The 26,742-nt window shown below is 40.3% G+C and overlaps 2 protein-coding genes across 2 annotated transcripts; one reads left to right on the top strand and one right to left on the bottom strand.

The window, feature by feature from the left end:
• The first annotated feature begins 561 nt into the window (after window positions 1-561).
• LOC109474243 lies at window positions 562-10,629 on the top strand. The gene is made up of 10 exons (XM_019774510.1): window positions 562-823; window positions 2,350-2,616; window positions 2,979-3,081; window positions 5,853-6,017; window positions 6,276-6,374; window positions 6,703-6,828; window positions 8,113-8,289; window positions 8,908-9,021; window positions 9,233-9,335; window positions 9,684-10,629. The coding sequence occupies exons 2-10, from the start codon at window positions 2,351-2,353 to the stop codon at window positions 9,899-9,901; spliced, it is 1,371 nt and encodes a 456-aa protein (XP_019630069.1). The 5' UTR covers window positions 562-823; window position 2,350; the 3' UTR covers window positions 9,902-10,629.
• On the bottom strand, window positions 10,238-26,254 carry LOC109474225 (signal transducer and activator of transcription 5B-like). Its single transcript, XM_019774482.1, has 21 exons — window positions 26,046-26,254; window positions 22,830-22,989; window positions 21,695-21,848; window positions 21,420-21,509; window positions 20,948-21,125; window positions 20,207-20,343; window positions 19,590-19,741; window positions 19,030-19,185; window positions 18,720-18,788; window positions 18,494-18,559; window positions 18,335-18,379; window positions 18,027-18,117; window positions 17,596-17,718; window positions 17,319-17,411; window positions 16,926-17,070; window positions 16,737-16,795; window positions 16,314-16,411; window positions 16,018-16,163; window positions 15,673-15,828; window positions 15,013-15,229; window positions 10,238-13,937 (listed from the first exon to the last, which is right to left on the bottom strand). The coding sequence occupies exons 2-21, from the start codon at window positions 22,955-22,957 to the stop codon at window positions 13,805-13,807; spliced, it is 2,436 nt and encodes an 811-aa protein (XP_019630041.1). The 5' UTR covers window positions 22,958-22,989; window positions 26,046-26,254; the 3' UTR covers window positions 10,238-13,804.
• Window positions 26,255-26,742: the final 488 nt, after the last annotated feature.

Here is a 26,742-nt window from a genome sequence, read left to right as displayed (position 1 = left end):
ATACTAGTAAAGTACTAGTAGTTGATATCAACAGGCGCCCGTATGAGATTCGTTCTTCTAATCGTATGTTGCAGTTGCATGTATAAACTTTTGCAGTATGATCAGCATTCGGAAGGCGGCGTTTTATGCATTTACCCCGACCGTAGGAAGATTGCACCTTTGTATAGATATCTGCCAATACGGTGCACCAGGTGTGAGAACTGTTGTTATACACAATCCCCCATGCAATAACGTTACATGTACTAGATAATGATCTATTTATTGGGAAAAAGCTTATTGGGAAAAAACTGACTATGAATGATCTACGGTAGGATTTTAAAGTTGCTTCCCCGGGCCCGACTTATGCATGTGCATTTTGTCAATTGTGTAAAGTTAAATCTAATTGTTCTCGCACTTGCATGATATATTTAGCGACAATTTTCCCTATGATTACAGTATCCAAGCAAGTCCTCAAACTGACATTTATTTGTTTCAAAAGCTGGCACGCCTAAGCTACCACGTGACTCGCACCAGCCAATAGAATGGCTGGAAACCGGAGTGCCTGAAGTTTTAACAGCAAAGTTGCGAGGACAAGCGTCATTTACCAACAATCAATTGACGGAACTGGAGTATTGTGTTATAATACCCGCGCTCCTTGGTAACCAACTCCAACTAAGAAAACACGGGGTCACACTCGGTCAGGCCTAGCGCCTGCAGACCACATACACACATCTGTTCTTACCCCCACTTGTGGCGTAGCTCCCTTGTTTAAGAAGGACGATTTCTACCCAGACTTTCCTGCGTTGTGCTTTCTATCTGCTACTGGCGTGTTGCAAAATTTAAGGTAAGTAGAAGCTTTTGGCATGAAGAGAAAAATTTTGAAAGTTAAGGTTATTCTTCTAGATTATATGTTCTTGTGCAAGCATGTCTTTCAGGCGTACAGGTACATGTACTACAGTATCCATGAACACAGGTTTAACTTGAAGTTCAAAGAACGTTTTAAAAATTTGACAATGGAGGGAATTTTTGTAGCATTACGCATAGCAACAGCTGGGTATGTTTTCTGCGTCAAGGTTGCTTCAGGTTGTTAAAGATATTGTATTTGAATAGACCCAGGCAACCATTGGCGTTGTTGTTTTTTCCAAAGGTCGTGAGAATGAAGTAAAATGCAGGTGTTGCGCCGAATGTTCAAATATAATGTGCTGTAATGAATTTGCACGCATACAACGATAATTTCAAACGTCATTGCCAATGGCCAATAAATAATAATTCTCTTACGATGTGCATATGAATACGTGCCATGGCTGTCAATAAGAATATAAGTTTCAAAATAAAGGCTTAAGTTGTCCCGTATGTTGAAATATAATGTGGTGTAATGAATTTGCACGGATGCAGCAATAATTTCAAACGTCATTGCCAATGGCCAAATAATAAACGTTCATTGTACAAAAATATTCTCTTACGATGTGTATGTGAATACGTGCCATAGCTATCAATAAGAGTATGTTATGAGTTTCAGAATGAATTTGAAGGCTTTGGTTGTCCCGTAGTTGTAAAGATTTCTCACTGTATGTTTGAAACATCGCCTGATATTACGACTGGTTGCCAGGCCTCCGGACCAATCAAAGACGTCTTAATCTGGCGCGCCAACAATACCCGATGTCAGAGAACACTTAATGAGTCAATAGGTCAGTTTGAGAAGTTGGCCCTTTTTTGTTCCACCGGGAGTTACGGTTGAAGTACTGTTGTCAAGGAACACTAATCTCCAAGCAGATCGTCAAGGGGCAATTTCTAAGCCAATTGGAAACTCACTATCCAGATGTGCCTGTCTTAAATCTTTTTCGACGGTTTCTTTTGTCACAACCTAAAAATTACATCTACATCGACATAAAAATCACACGATTCCATGGCCTTCTATGAATGGCTGTTTCGAAGTTCGTCGTATAAGGGTGCTGTACGTATTCAAAACAAAACTTCAAAACCGTTCTAGAGAGTTCGTGCTTGCCGTTTTTGTAGTCTAAAGCAACATATGCTGACCTGTGGCACAGAAGTGGTCGCTAAGCGCAAAAGTAAACAAAGGCAGCATGAAGCTAAGGAGATTAATGGCAACCTACGACTACGGGACCATAGAAAAGAAAAATGACTTTTCACCCTACAGTAAATAAAAAAGTCATTCTCATACAGAAAAAACATAACGAAATAACACCTCCGGACAGCTATCACCAGTGTTTTATTGTTTGATCGATACTTTATTGGCATTTTTTACTAGTAAAGTTCATTTCAATTATTTTCTAATCAGGGGTTTTAATCAGAAGCAGCAAAAATGTTATAAAGAAGTTAACTATGTGTAATTTTTTCTTCTCTTTTCAGCATGTCTTCTGACGAAGAGTACGAGTCCGAATATTACCGAGAGGACGTCGACTCCCAGAGAGACAGTAGTAGTGACTCCCCCGATGAAGAAAAGAGGCAACGAAGGAGAAAAAGAACGAAAGAACAGAAAAGGGATGAGAAGGAGAAGTCTGAGGTAGATGTTGAGGCTATAAAGGAGTTCTGTCAGGTGGTGGAGGCGGGAGATGTGGAGAAGATCGGAGAATGTCTGGATAAGAACGACATCGACATCGACGGTTTTTACTTCAGGTAAGTCGGGCGGCTTAAAAACACAGGTGACGTCACTGGGAGGTTCTATTCGTACGTTTTAGGGGTGCACCGTGTACAAGTTGGTTTTTGTGAAGCTTTACCGCCTTACGTTGTTTGCTCGAACGAAAAATTTGGTTTTTATATTTTTCTCAATAAACGCTGACTTTCGACGTTGTTTATACTAGCTTTATTGGAACATAAGTTTGCCCCCCCCCCTCCCAAAAAAGAGTTTGTTTAATACATGAGAATGTCATCAGCCAAGATGACTGTCTCGTTTTTTTTTTACTTTTCTTTACTGTGTGCTTAGATTTACACTCTAACAAAATGTACTGCTTTCTTTTCATGTCTTTTGTGGTGTGAAGTGAAGGAAAGTTTACGGCACTTCATCTAGCGACAGACAACGGTACTGCAGACGTGATTCAGTTCCTGATCGACAAGAAGGCAGGTGTGAACATCGCGTCCAGGGTAAGTCTCTCCCAGTTAGTTTGTCAATAAATGACTCATTTTTCGCAAAGTATTCTCTTAGCGTACATTTGTTTCTTCCAGAAACTCAAAGAGATGTCAAAAACAAAGTCATCGATGACTTCATAGCTTCCTATCGAACAAGAGAATTGCTTGTAAAATGTTTCCATGGCTTCCTGTACACCATTGCATAGGCTTGCCCTCACTCAGTCTCAGAAGATATGTGACTGTTTCTTATACATTAGAGCTCCTTTGCGGACTATCCATTATTTATTTTTCTGAATTCATGCCATTTCGTTGTATGTTCTTAACGTTGAATTATTGTAGCCGCTAACAACGAGCGGTTTGTTATCGAGTTCACAAACGATAGCCGAGACCTAGCTAGTGCTATAGTAACAGTGCATGGCGTAACGTACATTGTACATGTACGTATAGAGTATTAGTCCTAAGCTTTCAAAGAAGTCGGAACTCTATTGTCTAACGAAGTATCCCTACGTACATACTGTACTGGCTTAGAAAATGATTTGGTATGATAACTGTGTCGGCCGGTGTGGCTAACGCGCATATATGGTTCATAAGTATATTTTGTGTTAACGTTACCATGTACCCGGTGTATGCGGTGTGTTGTACCTGGCGCGTTACCGTGACGTGTTTACGTTGCTACCTGGTGTGTCACAGGTGTCTTCCTCTAATGCATGGCGTTGTTTTGAGAAGAAAGGTGGTTCTTTGTTCAACACGGTCGTACATTAGGCGTGCAGACTGCAGGGCTTGGTACGGGTCACCAGGAAATATGTAGACATTATGGGAAACATCTAGTGCGGGTTGAATAACTAATATACGTGTCCATAATATCACCAGGGTCCATAATATCGCCACCTTGAGAAATAGTATGCTTTAAGATATTTTTACTGCAACATACTTTTGGTATGCACTCCTGCACACCTCAAATGTACATACCTAGGGTATGTTGCAGTAAAAATATCTTAAAGCACACTATTTCTCAAGGTGGCGATATTATGGACCCTGGTGATATTATGGACACGTATTTTTCTTCTTCTTCTTCTTCTTCTTCTTCTTGAGTACTCTCTAACCACCCCTACTGGGGTATCACTGAGGAGGGGGGGGGGTGGCGACGGACTATGGCTGCGCGGCCAGAAGCCCGGCCTTGAAGGCCTCCACTGTCTGGGCTTTTACAAGCTGGCCCGGTAACTTGTTCCACTCATTTATCGTTCTTGGAAAAAAGAAAATCTAAAACAGTCTGTTTTGGCAGGTATTGCTTGAAACTTATATTCATGACTTCCTCTGGTACGCCTATGGGCAGGTTTGAGGTGATTGTTCCATTTGAATATTAATATGTCCATGAGCAATTTTATATAAAGATATCAAGCGAGCGGTTCTCCTTCTGTCAACAAGTAACGGCCACTGGAGGCGCTTTGGCATGTCAGAAACACTGCTGGTATAGTCATAATCACTAACAGCCATTCGCGCCGCCCTTCGTTGGACTCGCTCCAACGCCTGGGAACCACCGATGGTGTGGGGATCCCATACAGCCGCACAGTACTCCAGGTGTGGGCGTACAAGTGTTCTGTAGCATGTAGATTTGACACGAAGAGGACAGTGCGAAAGGTTACGGCGGATGACTGCCAGTATCCTATTAGCTCTACCAGTATTTTAACCACGAAACGTCTGACCGTTTCCGAATCATATCCAGTTGCTGGGGTAACTGTTTCTTTTGGCGTAAATAACCACTAAGTTCTTATAAAACATCTTTTTTTCACTATTGTGAGTTCATAGGTTAAAACTTAAGGATTTTACGTACTGATTTTCAGGAAATTACGGACATGAATTAAGATAGGGAAAATTGTTTTGTGAAGCTAGAACAGCCTAACGTGCAAGCAAGCCCTGACCTCGACCTTTTCTGTCAGAAACATTTCGGTTCCTCTATATTAGCAAATCCCAGTGGCAGTATGGAACTATGGAAAACCGCACTGAGACTGTTTTCTTTTAACTTCTACTTAGTATCTCAGTGTAGAATCTAAATCTGCGGTTTCGCTGCCATATGTTGGCGTAAGGTGTAATTTTCTGTTAAAACCAAGAAGTTTTACCCTTCATTTTTGTCCTTGGTCGACCTTTTGGATACAATTTGCTTGGTATTGGGAGTGTGAACATATTGACTGCGTCTTGACAGATCTAGAGTAGGGCTCAAAAAGGTTTCTGAGGACGCGGCATTATTAAGGACCGCTTGATACATGTTTGGTCAAGAAAGAATTGATATGCATGCATTATTAAATACCAGGCACTCTGATTCGTTTGTTTGCGAATGATTAAGAAGCGGGGCTTATCAATTATTCATCACACGCTTGTCTCTATCTGGATTTTCTATTTCAAAAGAGTAGATTGACGTGTTCTTAAGGCTTTGATGAAGATACGCAGAAGCCTTGCAATGGGTTTCTTGATGCTCAAGGGTTGCACTAACAGACAAGGAAGTGCTCAGTGACTCGGGTCGAGACCAAAGGGGAAACTTACAGTTTTTAAGTTCCTTTCGTGCTGAGCCACTTTGCAAATGGACTACATGTAAATAAGGGTGTTGTCCTAACTGTATTACAATAACACAACATAGATCTGGAGAGTAGAAGGAGAGAAGGCTATGGTGGTCTATGTAAAACAAGTAAGAATTGTACATTGCGGCAAGTGTAGTCATATTGCATGCTTATATTCTTAAAAATTAGTTTTGCCTCTCTTTAAAGTTTTTCTTCTTCTTTGGTTTCGGACAGAATCCGGTTCCGGAAAAGGCGGACTATCCGTTGAACCTGGTGACGTCAGACGGCCCTATCGGAGCCACGCCCCTGCACCTCGCCGTTCGGTACGGAGACGAGGCTCACCTGGAAGCGGCAGACATTCTCATAGAGAACGGAGCAAACGTCAACGCAAGGGACAAGGTATTAAAGTCCGATTCCTTGTGTTGGGAATTTTAACTTAAATTTCCTGCATATTAGGTACGGAAAAAGTTACGCCAGGATTTAAGCGCATCGTAGATTCTCTACTTATATACGGAACGAAAGTACATTTTACGGATACCGAAAACACTTCCCAGATGTCTGAAACCGATTTCTTGTTAATCTTGTCTTTGACTTTAAGTTTGGGATGTATGAGAACTACTGAGAGAAATGTTCATTTTGTTTTTCTCTTACTTTCAGAACTGGGACACTCCGCTGCACCAGGCTACTTACCACGGAAATAACAAAGCTGCACGGCTATTGGTGGAGGCTGGAGCAGGATTGGATAACAAGAACAAGGTGAGCTGTCAATCAATCATCCTATCAACCAATCAACCACTTTTTCAGTTAATCAGTCAATTAACCAGTCAACCAACCAACCAACCAACCAACCAACCAACCAACCAACCAACCAACCAACCAACCAACCAACCAGCCAGCCAGCCAGCCAGCAGTAATAAGTTATGGATGAATAGTGTCATTCTCAACAATGATACTGAGAACTTGATAAAAGTTGGCATACGTGTAGTGTCATCTTAAGGTTGGGTACAGCTTGAGCTCATAGACTACGATAACCAAAAATTTATCCTGAGATAATCCTGCTGACCTTAACTCCTTGTCCTTACAGAAGGGGAAGCTTCCTGAGGATCTTGCCTTTGAGGAGAGCACACCTGTCGGGTGTAAGAGTCCGGAGTCAAGGAACAGTCTGCTGAGGGGCAGACAGAGGATCCTTCATATCATCAAGAGAATCAAGGTGATAAAAATGATATGTTATTATTAGGCCACAACAAGTTAATTTGTCAGTTCTTGGATAAAGAATATGCTTATCTAGAAAAAGCATCATGAAAATAAAGTCAGACTCAGTGAGGACCAGGTGTATATAATATGCCTAAACTTGTGCACTCAGTATTATGGAGTGAATGATGTACACTTGGTCAGTTATAACTTACATTGTATATTCAGGTTTTCTTCCCTGTCCTCTGCTTTTATGGTATCTTCTTGCTATATATTTCCACTGTAAAATGACTGAGAACCAAAGAATTAGATTGGTGTGGCCTATTAGTCAGCAATTATAGGAAATATTTATAATTGGTCGCAAATAATACTTCCTTCAGATGCACATTTATAATCAGCTGGGCACCAATTAACTTTGTGAGTATAGGTTCTAAATTCCTACAAAACACAGGTTAAGTATGCGGCAATGCCTAGTTACTACATGATTGTATTTGACCACTTTGAAGGATGATGATTCATCGTGCTTAATGTTGGGTAAATTTGTAACCACATTACCGGGTGCATGTGTTTGATCTTGCCTTTATTGACACAGTACTGAGTACTAAGTACACAGTATAAAAATAAATTCAAAACCTCGATTGTAAAAAGGACCACCATATTGTAGTACTTAGTCATTCTGCTGCTCAAGCTGTTAGTGTTAATCAAGGAAATATCTTATTTAGTTGCCATTTGTGGTACTTTAAGTGCCTGTGTCCTACAATACCGTGAAGCCTGCCCAGGAAGACCACTCAGGGGACCCACAAAATCTGGTCTATGTAGACAGGTGGCCAATATACTAAATATATTGTAGGTGTGATTCTGTGTCAATTGGAAAAATTATCTAAGGTTGGTACTTAAGATAATTTTTCCAATTGACACAGTGACACAAAAATTGCATGGTCACATTAGTCTATAGCCTCTACCAGGCTTCGGGAGGCGGCTGAAAAGAGTAGAAATCGGCCAAATAGAGAGATAGCATGCCAAGGGAGTTGGTCTACTGGAGCGGCAAACTGTTCTCTCCAGCACACTAACGTCCTTGGTATGCTATCTCTATCTCTCTATTTGGCCGATTTTTACTCTTTCTAGCCGCCTCCCGAAGCCTGGTAGAGGCTAACATTAGCCAGGTGATCCTTGTGTAGAGTTAGTAACTAGTACAGGTTTGACTGTATGTTTGCAAAATGATGTAGATCTGGGAGAAAAATTCACCTTTTCACTGAATCTTTAACCTCATTACTAATTAATTTTCACCCTTCTGACTGCCCAGGAAAACGAGGAGAGCGCCAGTTTTGCTCGCTCCTCCCACAGGATGCGCCGGCCTGCCAGGAGACCAATCAGGTTCAGCGATTTCCCCCAGAAATCGCCCGAGGAACTGCGCGTGTTGGAGAGACGCTTTGTTCTAGACTGTGTCGCTGTGGCCAACATATCGCAGGACTATGGGAAGGTACTGTACATCACTTTATGTTTGCGGTAGCAAAAGTTCATGGACTGAGGAAAATGGAGGCTTACAGAACCATATGCAGCAGGTGCAGCAAAAAGAAAGTCAGCGAATTATTTGTTCATGGTAATGATAGGATTGCGGTATAGTGCGGTAAGTGACCACGAATAAGTCATGATTTACAGTAAAATGTGAATAAAAACTTGACTGTACACATGTACATACACATGCACTTGTTTCTGTAAACACACAGACAATCCCATGCACAGGGCAGATATGAAGTGAGTTGTTAGTCCTTACAAGTGCAATACATAATTTTTATATACATTTGTAGTTGATACTACGCTCTGTTTGGGAGATTTGGGGCAATATTTGTTCACTACACCCACTCCCCATGAGGTTTACATTTATGTATGACTGTTATTTGTATTGACCTTTAAATGACATTTGGGTTATGATGCCTGTGGGAACATTGTGCATGTTGGAGGCTATTTGGTAACAGTTTAAAACAATGTTTATCTTCATTGATTAGATACATATACTACAGGAGATCATAAGGCAATCAGTTGTATTCTGGTGTTGTGAGCCCTATTGAAAATTCCAAACAATTTTGTTCCATTCTAGGCCAATCCAAAGATGGGTACAGCCATCCCACCCTACAATGCACAGAAGGACAAGCATGTTGAGCCTTACTTCAACTTCTATGGAGTGAAAGATGTGTTAAAGACTACAGGACAAGTTTGTACACCTTCTTTGTGGTTCAATACCCTGTGCTTTGCAATTTCTTTAGTGATAAATAGCATTTGACCAAGGACATTATATTATTTATAATATCTTTGATTTGACATACCAATAAATTAGTACATAGTAAAGATGTCGTAATATGTACTGTGTTATGTAACACAGAAAACAAACTTTTTTTCTATTCAAGTCTATTTTTTTTTTTCAGTATGGCAGAAAGAGTACCTCCATTGATGGTCCTGTCATCGACCGTTTTGTCGGTCTGGGTAAAGGGTACCAGTATCTGTCCAAGAGGAACAAGTTTGGGGCTGGTAAGGGAAACAACTTTTTTTGTGGGAGAAAATCTTTCAATACAATCTATAATTTAAGAATCACTGTTAGTCTTAGTATCATAGACCACCTTTTAATGTATCACTGGTGTTAAATATGTCAAAACTTTCCTTTCTGTAGTATTCTTGCCACAAAGGTTACAAATCACTGTTATGTCCCAAACTGGTAACATTTTGGCAATGCCTCAGGTGCAAGCCTAATAGTATACACTGGTAGTAGATGCATGTAAGAATTCTACTTATTCCACAGTAAAGTCTGGAAGTTCTACACTTAATTGTGAACATTTGGTTTTACTTGGAATTTGAATTGTTTCTGTTTGGTGTCCCCAGGACACTCCAGAGAAGCGATTGACGGCCATGGGCAGTTCATGACGGGCGTGCAGCCCATGTTTGGTTACCGTGGCCTGTACGGCTACAGACGGAACACCCCGTGGCTGAGAGGCATCCCCTCACCGTTCGGAGTCGATCCTCGGTCACCGCTGCACGCCAAAGAACGACTACCGCCCATTTACTATCGGCGTCAGGCTGGCTGGGCTGCTAGTCTGTGAAAAACTCGTGTGAACAGAGTTGTGTACTTAGTAGGAAAATGTCCAAAATAGGTCTATCCGGTTCATCTGTTGTTCCCCGTCTTCTGAGGTTTAGACGCGCTTGCACATTGATGCTGAGGCTTGAAGGTGGCCCACCATTTGCTCTGTCCTGTGGGTTCGCGTGATGTAAGTTAAGGTGGTGGAAGTCCTGCCTTATGTTGTCCATCCATCCTTTCCCTGGATGTCCTCATGGGTTTTGGTTTTTCACATCCAGTGTGAAGAGGACAAAAATTGTTAAATGTTGTGTTTATAAGGATCGTAACAAGCAACATGTACTCAATAAAGGGAAAGCAAAAGTAGCGATAGGCATATTCTTTATTGCAAAACAGACTCCATTATACAGTAGCGTTGCTGGAATGCAAAAGGCCACAAGAAATGCTCTGACATAGAACTCGTACAGATGTAAATCTACGCTGCGCTGTTCTGACTCTATGTATAGCACACAAAGTTTAGTCTAGACAAGTTCTATTTCACAGTCTCTACTCCAGAGTAGAATTGACAATAATAACTTTTCAAGAGGATTCATTTGATTTCATTTTCAGGATGGGAGGACACGTGATAAAGAAAAAGTATACATGTACATTTTAATGTATAACTATTATAACTGTCACCCCCTCTCTTAATATCCAACACAGTGTCTAGCAATACTTTGTCAGGTATGCAGCGAGTTAAGTAGCTCTAAAAATCTTGTGTGCAGTGAGGCAAACATCACAGTGTGTTGCACAGTATTATGATAAACACTGAATATAATGCCTGATCATTCTTTTCCTTGAAAATATTTTAAACTTTTTTTTGGCATCAGAACAGAATTTGAATATGTGACATAAGACTCTTTTTTCTCTACAGTGCCTTTTTCCCATTGGAAACAATGGTGAAGGCCCCTTCTTTTGAGTGTTAGCAGTAACGGTTTCCATACTATGTACTACCTGCATGTTCCTCTGCTAATTAAAACGGATATCTATATGTCTCTGTATTTTTGCTTTTTTGGCTTTGCTTTACTCCATACAATGTACATGTATTTTACCTTATAGAACAGTCCTAAATGCAACAAACATACAGAATCTCAATAAAAGGAGCAACAAATGTCTTACATGATTACAGTGCATTGGTCACTTACACATGTACACAATGTCATGTGATGTTGCATTTGAAGTTCCTCAATATTTTATGAAGAATTTGAGAGCTAGCAAAGAAACATGACATCCAATGGGGGCTGTTCTAATCACCTCCATGGAGGCAATAAGTGTAGCCCCTTCTCATTACATCCCACTTATACAGTGTGTTACACCAGATTTTGGACCAGGAATGATCGTAAAAGACTTAGTCAAGATAGACTCAGAAGAAGTGGTAGGGTTACATCAATTTTTCTCTCATCTTCAACTCCTTAGTCAATTGTCCTCAGAAATGAAAAACAGTTACTGTTAACAGCTAGGATTTTTGCTCCTACTTTCATAACATCTTTCAAAATTCTTTAAAATGCCATACATTGTGTATTTCTAATTGACACACCCTCCCCACAAAAGCACTAGATGTACATGTACAGTAGTATATATTAAATCATTCCTGGTCCTTCACAGAGATTACTTTATAGAAAAGTTAGAGCAGGTCACCAGTCTTGCACTGTCTTCATTTTCATTATTCCATACAAAAGTATATAGTATATAATTCACTGTAATCTTCTACTTCTTTTTTATCTTATACTTGCAAACAGAAGGACACTTGTGGACACTGACGGCTCAAAGTCAAATTTCGATGTCATTTGATAGTTTGGCAAATGGATATGAGAATTCTTTAATGATGCTACTTCGTAACTGTTCCTCCCAAACCCCACCTAGTATTGTGATTATGAAATCATCCTCTTAATATGATATCTCTATCATTCTATATTTTGATAAAAGACTATCCAACGTGCTTCAAACTGAAGGGATAAAGAGAGATCAAGTCAAATTGGTACATTCCATATGATTCCAAAACTGAATTTCAAAGTCATCAATATGTAGAATGTGGAGAACGCGTTTAAAAGCTTACTAAAAATTTTTAACTTGAATTCTAGGTTACCTGCATACATACAGCACATTTCTTAATTGTATCCACCACAAATGCACATACATGTACACTCTGCCCTCACATACATGTATTCTACATGATTGTACAAACACACATACTCAACCACCATATGCTCAAGTCCCCCCCACACACACATACGCAACATGCAAGCATACAAATGCACACACACACACACGCATGCATACACACATACATGTACGTAGACAGTACAGTCGCAGCTTTTTGTTCATTGACAAGCAAATATCGATTTCATAGCCAGTATAATTATCAAGAAAGGAAGTAAACTATTGCTATATAGTCTTAGATATATAACTTGTGTAGATTATTATCTCATTAAAGCAGCATAATATAAGTTTTCATGTGTAAAGGAAAACTAAAAATCTTTTCAGTGTTGATACCAACAGAAAGTGTATGAGTTCAAAATACTGTAGAGCAAATGTTGGACACCATGGTTAATTTTGTTTGAAATACAAAGCCTCAAACAAAAATACAAGAATCATGTTCAGTACATTGTCAAGCAGATTTTCAACTTTTTAAAGACGCAATAACAATTGGCACAGCCCAAAAGCAGTCACTACACTTTACAAAGTTCAATTCTGTCTGCATCATGATTTTCCAGACATGGAACATTTCAAAATTCTGCCAACACTTTTCTTGTGACCTATACTATATAATACTACATGTAAGCAAGGCATGTACATTTAGTCTTGAACCTAACAAAATTGTCTATACTTAGGTTGTCTTGAATATTGTAAAGATATGGGTATGCAGGCCACAAATATACACCACTGTCAAGTCTTCAAATTTTTAAAGTGATATCTAATAGTATGTAGAGCTGTTTAAGTTTCATGATTTTCAACACACCACATGTACAGCAGTCACAAGTCAAAAATACCTACGTTTGAAATTCTCTGGATTGAATCCCTACATATAAAATGACAGCCAAGCTGACCAAGATTTCTTGGGGTTCTTGATTCTGCCTAACATAATCGTGGTACATTTAAGCTTTACTCACACAATTTAGCACCTTTTAAGTCTTGGATAAAGGGAAAGATAATCCTATAGCCTTTTTGAGGTCACAGGGGCAGCAGGTTGTTAACCCACTGTGTTTATCATTTCAAGGTATTGGAAGGCGGAGTCCATCCCTCTCCTTCTACCACCTTTTACCTCCCCAACCGAAGTCAGGCAGTACCCACTTTACACATGGGTGGAGTGAGGAAAACATGTAAAGTGGCTTTCCCAAGGACAACGTCTAGCCAGGAATCCAGAGAATTGAACCCGCAACCTCCCGGTCTTGTGTCCACTAACCTTGCCACTCAGCCATTCAACACCACTGGGTTACATATACTGTCTTTAAAAAGTCCTGGACTATTACATGTGTATAATACACATGTATGTTGATGCCCTGTGGCCTTATAATTACAATTTTCCAGCAAAAAAAAAATTCCAATAAAACCTTGTATCTGGCATGACAGGACATCCTTATAATTAGCTAGTGCCACCAATCATCAGATGTGTGGCACACAAGTTAAAACACCAAGACTTAGACAGTCAACCAATCTGAAGCACAAAGAATTTTTCTCCTGACTTAAACATAATAGTACCTGGCAGTTCAAATAACCTGATACTGTAAGCAGAAATATTTAAAAGTATATACATTCAATTAGCCTAACAATCTCTATTGGGTAAGAAGTGCTTTGAGTGTTGTAGTATTTAATATGTAATCACAATAAGCAGTATAGGTGCTTTATTTGATGAAGTGTTATGAAATGTGAGTAGGAACAACCTGAAACAGGTTTAGAAGGGTTTGGCATCCTTGTCTACAAACCCGAGCAGTTTGTTGACGTCTATGTTGTCTGGCAGGTTATCCGAGGCGAGGTTGGGGAACTCACTCAGGAAATCCTCGGGCATGTCAGCCTCCCCACCATTGCTGGGAAAAACAAACAAACAAACAAACATACAAACAAATTATACAAGTAGCATACATGTACTACAAATAAAAACATGATACTTATTATTGGTTATATTACATTGTGTATCAATTGGCCTTGCTTTATTGTCTTAACAGTAATGTTGCAACAATTTATATTTTTGGATCTAATTCTTTGCACTAAAATAATATAGCGAAACAAAAATCAATTTTGGTGACAGCGATACGATTTGGTTGAAGTTGGCCAAAAGTCAAATAGAATTGGGTTTAGACAGTTCAATGTTGCTCTGTTAATTTCACGTGCCACTGACTATTTTAATTAGACATATTGTTTAGGTGCTGGACTTATGAGTGACATTCAATAAGTTCTCAGCCTTGCCAAAAAACTTTCTGATGTGCTACATGTATATACATGACATTGTACATGTACCATGCAAGCCTCATGCAAGCACACTACAGCACGGAGGAAATTCACCAAGTCAGGAACTTTTGACCTACAGTGTATTGCTGATGTCATATGTGCAACAAGTCACATGGGGTCCTGAGAGATAGGTCAGATACATGTAGCTAAAGAGGACTTGGTGTTTAATAAATGTAGTTGGAAATTATGGTCCAAAGTCTTGAGCTTCAGAACAGTTTCATTGTTACACATTGCAATTATCTAATACTTTGGACAAATGTTTACTTCATCTACCCATTTAGCATGTCTGAAGCATTATTTTTAGCACATTTCACATCTGACATATCTTCAAATGGCTGGAAAAGCTTGTTGAACTAATAGATATGCTATACAGAACTGTGCCTATCAGTATCTACAATGTAATTCTATGCCTGAGTGGGTTAGGTTTAGGATCAGGCACGGTGCTGGATAGTCTCTTAGAACATAAGATCTGCTCCAGGTATAGGATATCCAGAACTGTGCCTAATCCTGAATATACAGCATATGCCAGATGACAACAAGTTAAAAAAAAAGAAGTTTGAAGAAAAAAAAGACCAGCACCAGCTTACAAGCGTCATGGCACGTGGAACGGAATGGGTAGAATAAGTACCGGAAATGTAAAGGGAGTGTATTCACCCGTCAAAGTCAGCCGGTCCGCAGGCCCCCAGGATCTCCGAGTCTGGACTCATGTCGTTCATGATGGTGGGTTTCTCGGTGGGCGAGGCAGGCCCCTCCATGGGGTGGGGGGTGTTAGGGTTGTCGTATGTCATCGGGGAGGCCACGGGAGGGGGGAGGGTCTCAACCGTCGCCTTCAGGGCAGCAGGAACATAGCCGTCCGTCTGGGCAGGCTTATCTGGAAATATACATTAAAAGACATATGATAATTATATCATTATTAGTTATACGTACAATCATGTATTTATGTTTCATAATAGCAGCTAGAGAAGACAATAAAATGTTGGCCAGAGAAGACAAAAAAAGTATTTAAGGAACTCTTTTTTTTATAAAATTGGTTGAGAAGGGATATTTAATATGTTAGCTTTTTACGAAATGTTTTGCTCGATGACAAGTGAAACAAAAATTACTGTCAACCGAAATTAAATTACAAGCACAAAAACAGGATACACAAATGAAAAGGTGAAATAGTACAGACAGTCTGAGAAAGACTTTGTGACAAAGAATATGAACCATAGATCTGACATATTAAAGAAAGATTAATACAAAATTACTACATGGCTGTGTAGCAGTCAACCAATGATGATAATGACTACACTGTACATGAACACCAGCACACACCTCGGACAGGTGTGTAGTACTTGGAGAAAGCCTCGTCCTTAGGGATATCAGGGTACAGGTTGACCAGGTGAGGCAGGTCATGGATACGGTCTGCCAGAGAACGGATGCCGAAATCCCGCGTGGTGAAGGGCTGCAGGTTCCACACCTGTCTCTCACCTGGAGTACAAAATGTAGATCATACACAGGTTATCATATTAACATTTACTATAATCAGAAAAGAAATATGAGAGTTCAGACTGTGTTACACAATGGTTTATGTTTCATACAATGAGTACACAGTACACATTCCTGGCTGAGTTTGGAGACAAAACATTATAGTCCTAACTACTAACTACATGAACTCACTTGGGTTGTTTGGGTCCTGGGCTACCCATGCGATAGTGATGCCCCCTATCTCTGAATCACTGAAGCGCAGCAGAAAGGTGCCATTCTGTTTAGACATCAGCATGGTATCTCTGGCCCGGTCCTTGTTCACAAAACCTAGGATTGTCCTATTGCAAGGAAAAGGCGTTACCGTTAGTTGAGAATCAAAGTATGGTCAATGCTGTTTTTAGATCCATCAAATATAAATCATGCATGGCAGTCTTTGTTATGTAAAACAAACAAACAAACAAACAAACAAACAAACAAACAAACAGTACCCATCCTCCCATGGTCCCTTCAGGTTTTTCTTGGTCAGCTCCATGACTCCGTCAAACCACTGCCAGAATGTAAAGCTCCTGTTGGGCTGGAGAGGCTCCTGTAGACAAAACGTTCTATATGAACACTGCAGATAGAAAATGAATTTTCTACTTTCCTTCACAAAGAGAATGATTTCTATAACTATTAAAAGAAGTATTATCATTATCCCTGGGAGTGAAGTTTGTTCCTGGCTTGTCTGTTGTCTCGGTATGTTTGAGTTTGCAATGCAGTATGTTCTGCCAGAGGGTGCAGTGGAGTTCTGTATGTGAAAGGCAGTGAACTGTGCTGTCTCTGACCAAGGAGGTTTTAAATCTTGTATTCAACCTCCTTGCTCTGACAGCATTACCTTACAACTACATGTAGTTAGGCTCAATCAAACTGACCTTGTTGAACTGTGACCATGAGATCTTCATTTGTCCAAAATCCTCTGACTCAGGTGGGTCTGTAAAAGCAAGACACAAGGCAAAGCTTTATTTAGCAGGTTTAACAATAAAGATCAAATCTCTAATGCAATGCAAAGTATTTTCATTGAATAAAATATTATACTTTCTTGAGAAGGAAAGAAAACTGACTGTTGATGTTGAAGGCTTTGGCTGCCAGGTACTTCATGTTGCTGTCAGACAGAGGTCTCCCGTTGACGTACGTCCATTTACAGTTGAGAGCGCCTTCCAGCTGGCGCCACGTCACTTCTGCCGGCACGCAGAACGGGCTGCGGTTCTGTATGCAACAATTTTTCACGTTAATATCACAACTGAAGGTAGACATGTTAAGTGTCAAGCCATAACTCACTCACACACACACACACTCACACACACACACACACACACACACACACACACACACACACACACACACACTAACACTCACATTCACACTCAAACAGACTCACACTCACATTCACTTACACTGTGTTCATCTCAACAAGTCATGTACTAAGAGTGATAGAAATGAAATGATACACTTACCGCCTCTGCAAAGGCATTATCCCACAGAATGGTGGCCCAGGCATTGGAGTCCTGGTTCCCATGTACGATCACAACTATGGGTAAGGACATGGTCTGGAAATAGAAAAAAAGAAGTAAATTGCATTAATCCAACAAATGACTTGATAACCAGTTTTAAAGTCTTCGGTTTGACTCGGGGGTCGAACCCACAACCTACAGAATGCAAGGTGAACACGTTTTTTTTTTTTTTTAATTTCACACAATCATAATGAAAAAAAAAGCAGTTGAACTCCCATACCCTGACTTGGAAGACCAGTTCGTTTCCCCCCACGCTGAACTGAGACTGGAACAAGATGGTGAACTTCTCCTCACACACCGTCTCCTGGCCCTTCTTCTCCGGGCGTTTGATTCTCTTCAGTTGCTGGAAGGAACAAGAAGTGACTTGTCAAAGGAGCTTAAACGTCCAGGTAGTAAGATACACAAGATAACAGTTACTCCAGCAACTGGGTAGATTTGGAAAACAGTCAGATATTTCATGTAGCATCCACTACCTGTTATCCGTGACTGAAAGAAATCCAACAAGGATTTAGCCAAAAACTATCAACTGATACATGTATGTACATGAGGTGAAGGTACATTATGTAAACATGTACATGTACATGGATGCTATGTGCCATGGCTTACATGGTATTCTACAATATGTTCAAAGGTATACTGTTTTGTAATTACCATATTCCTGAATGTCACTCCCAGAATCCTTGTTGCCTGGTGATACTCCATAACTCCTGTGTTGTTCAGGATTTCTCCACTGTTGTCATTGCTAGAGAGAAAAACAATGTCATGAAAGTGAAAAAAATTTGATGTACAAAATATAACAGTCATTATCTAGAAGAGAAAAGATTGTAGAGGAAACTTTACATGAAAAATGTACTACTGCAGTCAACAGTACAATGAAAAATTGTTCAAAACTTCTAGAGATATTTTTCACCTATAATCAATAAATTTCCTAGTTTAATGATAATCAATTCTGTACTTACTCCTTAATCCTTTCATTTCTCAGCAGTGCTCTTGCCTGGTTTTCACTGCAGAAAAAAATGGTAAATAATTACTAAAATGAAGTTTACAATTATGGACGCAATTTCCAGACAATGGTGGAAAGTTTCTACAAATATGGTTTTGAGACAGCATACATGTACCTGATGATAGTGGCTTTCACGTTTGGTGGGTTCATGTGTACATTCAACTTCCCTCCAACCAGCAGTCTGTAGGGAAACAACAACACAACCCAAGATGCTCATCAGAAAAAACTTAGCAATCTTTTCAAATCAAAGCTATAAATAATATCTTCCTTACATTGTAATGTCACACATGTAACTATTGAGACTATGTTGTTGGTTATAAAAGTAAAAGAGTTCTACACACCTGACTGAAGCCTGGAACCTAGTCTGGGTCTTCAGGACTTGTGGAGGCTGTTTCTCAATGATAAAGGTGCTGTAAACGAAGACATGTATCAAGACAAAAAAAAATGTACCTGCACTTGTGCAGGTAACAGTAAAAAGTTCAAGGAGCACATGCTTTGTCAAGTAAAAAGAATGTGTTAGTATTTGGGTCTATCATAGGATGCCTAGGTCTGTTTCTATTTTTTGCCCTGTAACTTCATATTTTTTTCTGAAAAAATCAGAAAACCAACAAATCAAATTGCTGAGGCCTAAATAAACAGCTGCTGTCCCACCTGGTGACCAGCTGAGACAGCAGTGCTGTGATGGTCGTGCTGAGTTCAGGCAGGATGTCAGGACCTGGCTGCTGGATCGGCAGCTGCTGTCTCTGCATCTCCACACGCTTGATCTGCTGACGGTTGGTCCAGATGATCTCTGCCAGGGCTTCACACCTGACAGGGAACAAGCAATTAGACACAGCAGACTGTATAGCTGGCCAGCGCCCTCTGACAGAACATAAAGGAATTGCATGGCAGAGCTAGAGATGGGAAAATTAGAGCTGGAATATGTTAAGTGTTTTAAGGTACATGTGGAACAACAAGCAAATGAAAACCCAAGCTTTTACATACAGTACAGACAGAGTTTAACTTCTTGTTAAAAGTCATTTAATCTCGTACAAAACTAGTTTAAAAGTTGCGCAAAAGTCGTGCAAAACTAGTTTAAAAGTCTGTACTATGACAATCTATACATAATTCAGTGAGGACACATTGATGTCTCCTCCTACCCTGTATGTTTGGAAGCTTGTGAATAAATAAATAAAAAACAAACAACAAGTATGAGTAAACAAACAGCGCACCACTGCTGTAACAGGTCCAGTGTTTCCTCCTGCGGCCCACCGTTTCCCGCCAGCTGCTGCCGTCTCTTCCACTGGATCAGCTCCTCCTCCACGATCCGCTGCTGCAGCTCGCTCAGGTGGTGGAACGTCGTTCTGTGCTTCTCTGCTAGAGTCTAGGGGAACAAGATAGCAGAGATTTCAGACTTCTCTGAACTGTTTTGCGTTTTTGTAAATGCATGTATATCAGAACTGTATGATGTGGTTTAATTGGTATTTACTGCATTCTTGCACAATTATTATAATAAACTGTCAAAACAAACTGTCAAAAATCAACTGTCAACAAAGTACTCTGTACATCGTTTGTATATACATGTACAAATAAAGAACAAACAAACGGAAGCCTATTGTGTGAATGTGAGTCGGAATGTTTCCTTACAATTCTAAGGAAAATAATTTCGTCAGGTAGGTAGAACATACAGTTCTTATAACATGGGTTTGGGATTGTGTTCCACCAACTTTGGCCACATGTAGTGGCGAGAAGTAGAAGCTCTGAGGAAGATGTCTGACAGGCATCAAAACGTAAGCGGGTTAGAAACATTACCGTAAGTGTGTAGGAAGAAAACCTTCATAACCCTTACAATTCTCATCTGGAGCAGCTGATGTGCCTCTTGCTGCAGCAGCTTGTCCACCTCACCCTTCTTCTTGTTCAGGTTGGTCTCGTTCAGCACCCTGGTGGGGTCCTGCGCAGGCTGCTGCTGCACCTGCTGTAACTGGGCTGTGTGGTGGAACACAGGTGGGAGACAGTTGGCAACATTGCATTGTGTGGTGAAACATTGGTGGGAGACAGTCTGTGTGTAAGTGATTAAAGTAAGAAAAGAGTCAGAGTCAACTTTTTATACCATACTTTTCCTTACACATTCCTGGCATCCCATTACCAGGTCACAACCTTGTCAATCAACTGAAATCCAATCTCTTCCCACTCTTACTAAGAACTAGGCATGGAGTCCACAACATTCAGGATATAATTGACTACGATATGGCCACCTTCAAAGAATGTACAGTAACAAATTATTAGATCCCTCGTGGTCGACCAAAGAAGTGGTTTGACAATGTACACTGTAAGGGAGGACTTCCACCACTTGAACCTGCATAATGTCAACCAACAGGATCTAGAGGCAAGTGGCGGGCTGCCATCAAGCCTTAACAACAGAGTTCAAGCACGTCTAACCCTCGGAAGACAGGAACGATAAACCAGATAGGGAGTGAGTGGATGGGTGAGTCATAGTCTAATACAAACAAACCACCACTTAACCAGTGCCGCCCAAAATAATACTTCCTGTCTTGAGGCCACAAACAATCAACCAAGTACAAGTACACACCTTGTAACCTGATGCTTTCCTGATACTGAATGACAAAGAACTCTTGTTTCTGTTGCATGACTTGCAGGTCGTTCTCTGTTTCTTGTGTGAATTGTTTCAGGAGCTGGAAGGCCTCCGAGATTTTCCTGTTGGTTTCTGAGCGAGCCGTTACCTCTGCACTCATCCTCTCCTGGTTAAGCTAAGAAAAAAAGCGACCATAGTCAACTTACATTTGGCCTAGAAAATGACAAAGGCACTGCAGCTTACATGGTATTCTGTAATGATAGTCATTATGATGTATACCGGTTATCAACATTCTTTTCTGTGCAGCTTGAACTTATTCTCATTCCAGAGCATTTTCACTCCTTTGGAGGAAACCCTCCCTTGACTGACTCCATTCAGCTTAATACAAATATACATAATTAAAGTATTGAATATACTAGTGACAGTCAAAATAGAACACTGAATTTTCAAAACACTTTTCTTGCCTTACCCCAGTGGCCTGGTCCACCAATGCTTGTTCTGTTGCTATGCAGTGCTTGATGATGCGGACTAGATCAAGGGGGTTGTTGCCGTAATTTTTCTGTAAAGAAAGAAAAAAATTAAAACACCTCAAAAACATCTCTTATTTTTCACTGTTTGAGGTAGCTCAAAACTGCCCTTGTATTAAATATATAGTTATTACTGTAGAACCCTACTTTTCAGGATTTAATACTTAACTTCAAATGTGATTTATTACATCCTTCCTATAAGACTTAGTATACTTACTGTGAAGTGATCAGCGATTTCCTTCATCTTGAGTCTGAGCAGGAAGTCAGTATCAGACAACTGGTCGTACTTGTACTGGAGTTGTTTGATGAGAGCATCCAGGATCATCCTTGCCTTTCCCTCATGGCCACGGACATCTGGATCAATGTCTTGCCTGTGTACGCACAGAAATGAGTATGCTGGGCTCCAAGTACTTTTTTTTTTGCATGCCTGCACTGGTGCAGGTAACTATATCAATGTTAGCCTTATATGTTCATCCATCCATCTGTATGCAATAGATGTAGTGTAGCACCTCTGTAGAATGTGAAACTACATGTACTGCACTTAGCCCTCATGGGCATGAATGTACAAATAAACATCACTGTCCTTGAAAACTACAAAACACAAGAAGCTATGGTACCTGAGTACCATAAGCTTAAAATACATGTTGTATGTTACCAGTTTGGAAAAATTCTAGCCATTCCTCAGTAGTACACAAGCACTACAATTGCATGTATAGTAACATCTGTTTACCCTGAAAGATTACCAAGGAGATTAATATAATTATATAAAGGCTTCTCAAAGGCACCCATAAAGGCTTCAACAGTCCTTACAAATATCACCCTTACAACATTAAGAGACACAACAAAATTGGGCAGCATCAGGTTTCCCTGGCATGCTACTAGTACAGTATGTACTTCTCTACACCTGTGCTTTCTAAACAAAAGAGAATCATTCTGTTTTGGCAACATGTTTTGGCAACATAAAACAGCAAAAGGAACCTGCAATACCTAAGTTGTTTTTAACGTAAACATTAACATTTTATAAACATTCCATCGTCCCTTTATGGCAATATCTTTTATTGCCTGTCTTGTTCTAGCCTGAGTGTCAGCCTTTGTTAGCTTTCGTCCGCTACCCAAGGTCCGCTCCCCGCCAATCCGACCTTGGGTAGCGGACGAAAGCTAACAAGGCTGACACTCAGGCTAGTCTTGTTCTATATGTTGACAACATACTAGCTTGGATGCTAGACCCATAGCACACTGGGCCCAAAGTAATATTGTGTGCAAGGTTTTTCTTTTTTTACTTTGGGCCCAGTGTGCTATGGGTCTGGCATCCAGGCTAACTTAAATATACCAAAAGAAAGACTTTGACCCACCATGGTTGGTCTTCTATCCAGTGAGCGAAGTAGTGCCGAACTTCGATGGGGAAGTGTGTGCCGTACAGATTCTGCATCTGTTGGAGGGCGTCCCCCTGCAGTGTCTGTGCTTGGGCCCACAGCGCCATCTTGTAACGTGTAGTTTAAACAGTAGTGCTACCTGAAACACAAAGTTAACTATAAATCAGAGACTTCAGGGAAGGAATGTCACCTGGCTCCTGATACCACCCCTCATACAGTGTGTGTGTGAACTGGTTTATTTATTATATACAACACACATACCATTGCAGCCTTACATGGCTGAATTGGGGCATGATACACATTAAAATTTATCAAGAATGGTTCAGCAGCTCAACAATAAAAGGTAAAACACTATAGCTACTCTTCAACCTAGACGTCCTACAGCTTAACTGCGTGAAGTTGTCCTTTGATCTCAGTTCTATGCCATGCAGGCTTCCATGTGTTGGAGGTAGCCAACTAGAGAAGTTGGGAGATTTAGCTATTGACAGTGCATAATTCACACATTGGTGACGGCGTCTCAGAGACAAAGGTGTGAATGATTGATAGTTGCTCTGTCATAGCTAACATAGTTTCTACCTAGGATTATCCTACACGCCCTCTTCTGTACTGCTTCTAGTATGTACTTAGGGGACTGTAAACTAGTCAGACCTGGGTGCCACACTGGGCAGGCGTACTTTAGGTCTAACAAAGACTGTACAAAGCCACAGAATACAAGTACTAAGTCTTCCCCAACATCTGACTTTTTCAATGTTGCAGAAGAAAAATTAAGCAACCTGCAATTTTGCAGACTGAAATTAGGGCAGCGGTTCAATATTGTGTCTGTGTATGATATTGTTTAGGAGCTTTTGTCAATTTGTGTAGTGCAGTATTTGTGCCCCTTATTACCTTCGCCAAGAAGGTTATGTTTTCAGTAGCGTTTGTCTGTGTGTGTGTGGGTTTGTGTGTGTGTGTGTGTGTGGTTTAGCAAGATAACTCAAGAAGCAGTGGATGGATTGTAATGAAACTTGGTAGGTGGGTAGGTCTTCATGAGACCTAGAAATGATTAGATTTTGGGCCCCCTGGCGGCTTTCCTAGGTACTGCAGCTGAACTTCTGGTTTTGATATCTAATGTTCTGGACATGCTAGGGTCACGAATTTTGGTTGGTAGATAGCTCTTGGGGTAGGGAAGAAGTGACATGAGTTTGGGTCCCCTAGCGCATTGTTCTGGAACTGCAGGAGCATTTGTTGAAAAAAATTTGAAGGACGATAACTCAAGAACCGGTTGACGTATTGTCGTGATTTTTGGTATGTAGGTAGTTGAAGTGATGCTTGACATAATTAGATGGCAATTATGCAAATCAGGAGCTAATTTGCATGATTAATGAGGAAATTCTATAAATCTGCTTTGTTCGATAATAGAACTATGAAACACTTGTGACATCTACTTGAGAACGAGAAAAACATCCGAGGATATAGATTATGTAAATGAGGACCTAATTTGCATAATTAATGGCAAATTCTTATAATTCCATAGTTGTAACTGCTGCTCCCCGAATACTTGCCACAGTTGGAAGTTAAGTGAAGGTGAACACCAATAAACATAATTTATTCAAATCATGACCTCATTTGCATAATTTAAGTGGAAGTGCTATAATAGCCTTTTTGTTATGATAAGGCTGTCATTGGATGGAGAATATGATCAACAGATATAATCCATGCAAATGAGGCTCTTATTTACAATATCAATGATTAAAATTGTATAATTCGTCACCCGCAACGGTTAACATCATTTGGCGAAGGTATGAGATCGTGGAACTCTTGTTCTTAGTTTAACACATTTTAAAGAGACAAATGCTAATTGCATCTACTGTAACCATGTTGAAAAAGGGTGGTATAGAACTACAAGGATCTGTACTACCAGGCATATACCATTTTTGCACAGGGGAAATCAAATTATGTGTTATGTAACTTATGATGGTAATGTGTAATGTCAAGTACAATGTGTTGTGATCGTGTTTCCATATCCACCCCTTTTGACCCACTGACTGTGCTGTACAAAGTGCAATAAAGCTCGTGTTGAATTTATGATGTACCGCTTTTGTTGGTTTGTTTAAGCCTTTTGTTTATTCATGAAATACATTTAGGTCATGTCTCATGAGGTAAGGGGGCAGACAAAAAAGATCAAGGTACAGGTTACATGCTCAAAAGGCTTGTACCACTACTGTACACCCATGCAGACCCTACCCAAGCATTTCCTACGTGCATGTCAGTGAATACTTTCATGGGGATAAACTTTCTTTGAAAAGATACAAAAACATGTAACAAAAGACAAATTTTCTGTAGACCGTATCTATACCCCTATACTAAAACCACGTCTTGATTTTGATCTTCTTGATCTTGATGTCGTACTGCGTAACACCCCTCAGTTGGGGTCAAACACGCAGGGGGGGAGTGCACAGCGCTCTAAATACTCCTCAAGTGTAGCTGAACAGCTTCCTTAAACTTGTCGGCCTCTGGTACATGTATTTCTGGTACGGCCTGCGGAAGCTCGTTCCAGTCTCTAACAGTCCGTGGGAAATACGAATACCTATAGCAATCCTTGTGGAATGCTAGTGTCTTGTAGGAACTCGGGTTTGCGTGCCGCGATTTGCGCAGTGCGGACGAAAGCTGAGTAGCAACCGGTAGGGCAATTTCATTTTGTCTGGCTTTGTGTAAAATAGTTAGTCTACTGGATGTCCTTCTGTTCTGCAAAGTGTCCCACCCTAGGTCAGAAATAAGCACATAAATCATTTGACATTTGCTACAGTACTGAGGACAGCTGCCAGGAGGCCCACATTTCATCTTGACTTTTCTTCTGAAAGAAATTTAAGTCACATTGGTCTTGATGACCTACCCAAATACCATCCAAGCCTTCTGTTATGCTAACCACATATGTGCAGAAACAAACACACACAAACTCACAAATACACACACACTGGCCAAAAACAAATCCTACCTCCATATTTTTTCAAGTTTTGATGAATTATTATTGCCCTTAAAATGATCAAGAGGCTGCAATAATACTCGAGATATTCGAGTATCGTGCATGGTGATGTATAAAAAACGAGCTGACGCTATTTATGCTTGTGTGATCATAACAAGAATCATATTTTGCCCACATGTTTACGTCAAAAATGAAAGCAGAAGGGGGAGGGGCAGCAAACGTGGAGGACTTACTTGTTGCTTCTGAAACCACCGGAGGCTCTCTCGCCGTCTCCCCTTGACTATCTCGGAACACAGGACTGAGTAAAACTCACCACAGTGCTAGCGCCGGAAAAAACGCATTCCAAGGCCTAGCAACGTGGTTTCCTTTTTCTCGGAACAAGAGGAAGTCGCCGCCAGACTGCGTCCGAAACTGCGTTCTGGGAAATAGGTCCCAGACAATTTGTAACCTGGACTACTATTGGTCGACTGCACAGGTGGATTTCTAAGCTGGGTTCTCATTGGTCAAATCTTCGCGTTAGCTGATGTTTTTGTAATGATTGCATATTGTTACATGCACGACTATTGGGTCGTTGTATAGGCGGTTTTATAAGGGCATGTTTTATTGGTTAAATCTTTGATGTTTTGCTGGTGATGATGTCATGTTCTCGGAAAGTCCATAGTTTGTGTGGGTTGAGATTTTGTAGTTTGTGGCGAGTTTTCGGGGAGAAAATGCGGATGAATCATACTCTTTATCATTCTTTTCATTGAAGTCGCCAAGATCAACAAGTTCCCTGCTCCCTTGCTAATTGATAGCCTCCTTCTTGCAACCTTAAATTGCAAATTATGACCTCTTTGGTTCAATTTTACGAACGTTAACGTTAACGTTACAAGGTGCTTGAAACGTTATAAGTTGAATATAAGTCGCCATAATTTATAAATCATTGTTATA

Source organism: Branchiostoma belcheri, unplaced genomic scaffold, assembly GCF_001625305.1.
Source record: "Branchiostoma belcheri isolate BF01 breed outbred unplaced genomic scaffold, Haploidv18h27 scaffold30, whole genome shotgun sequence".
NCBI classification, from domain to species: domain Eukaryota; kingdom Metazoa; phylum Chordata; class Leptocardii; order Amphioxiformes; family Branchiostomatidae; genus Branchiostoma; species Branchiostoma belcheri.
Note: the sequence above shows the minus strand (reverse complement) of the source record. Positions and strands in the feature narration are given on the sequence as shown.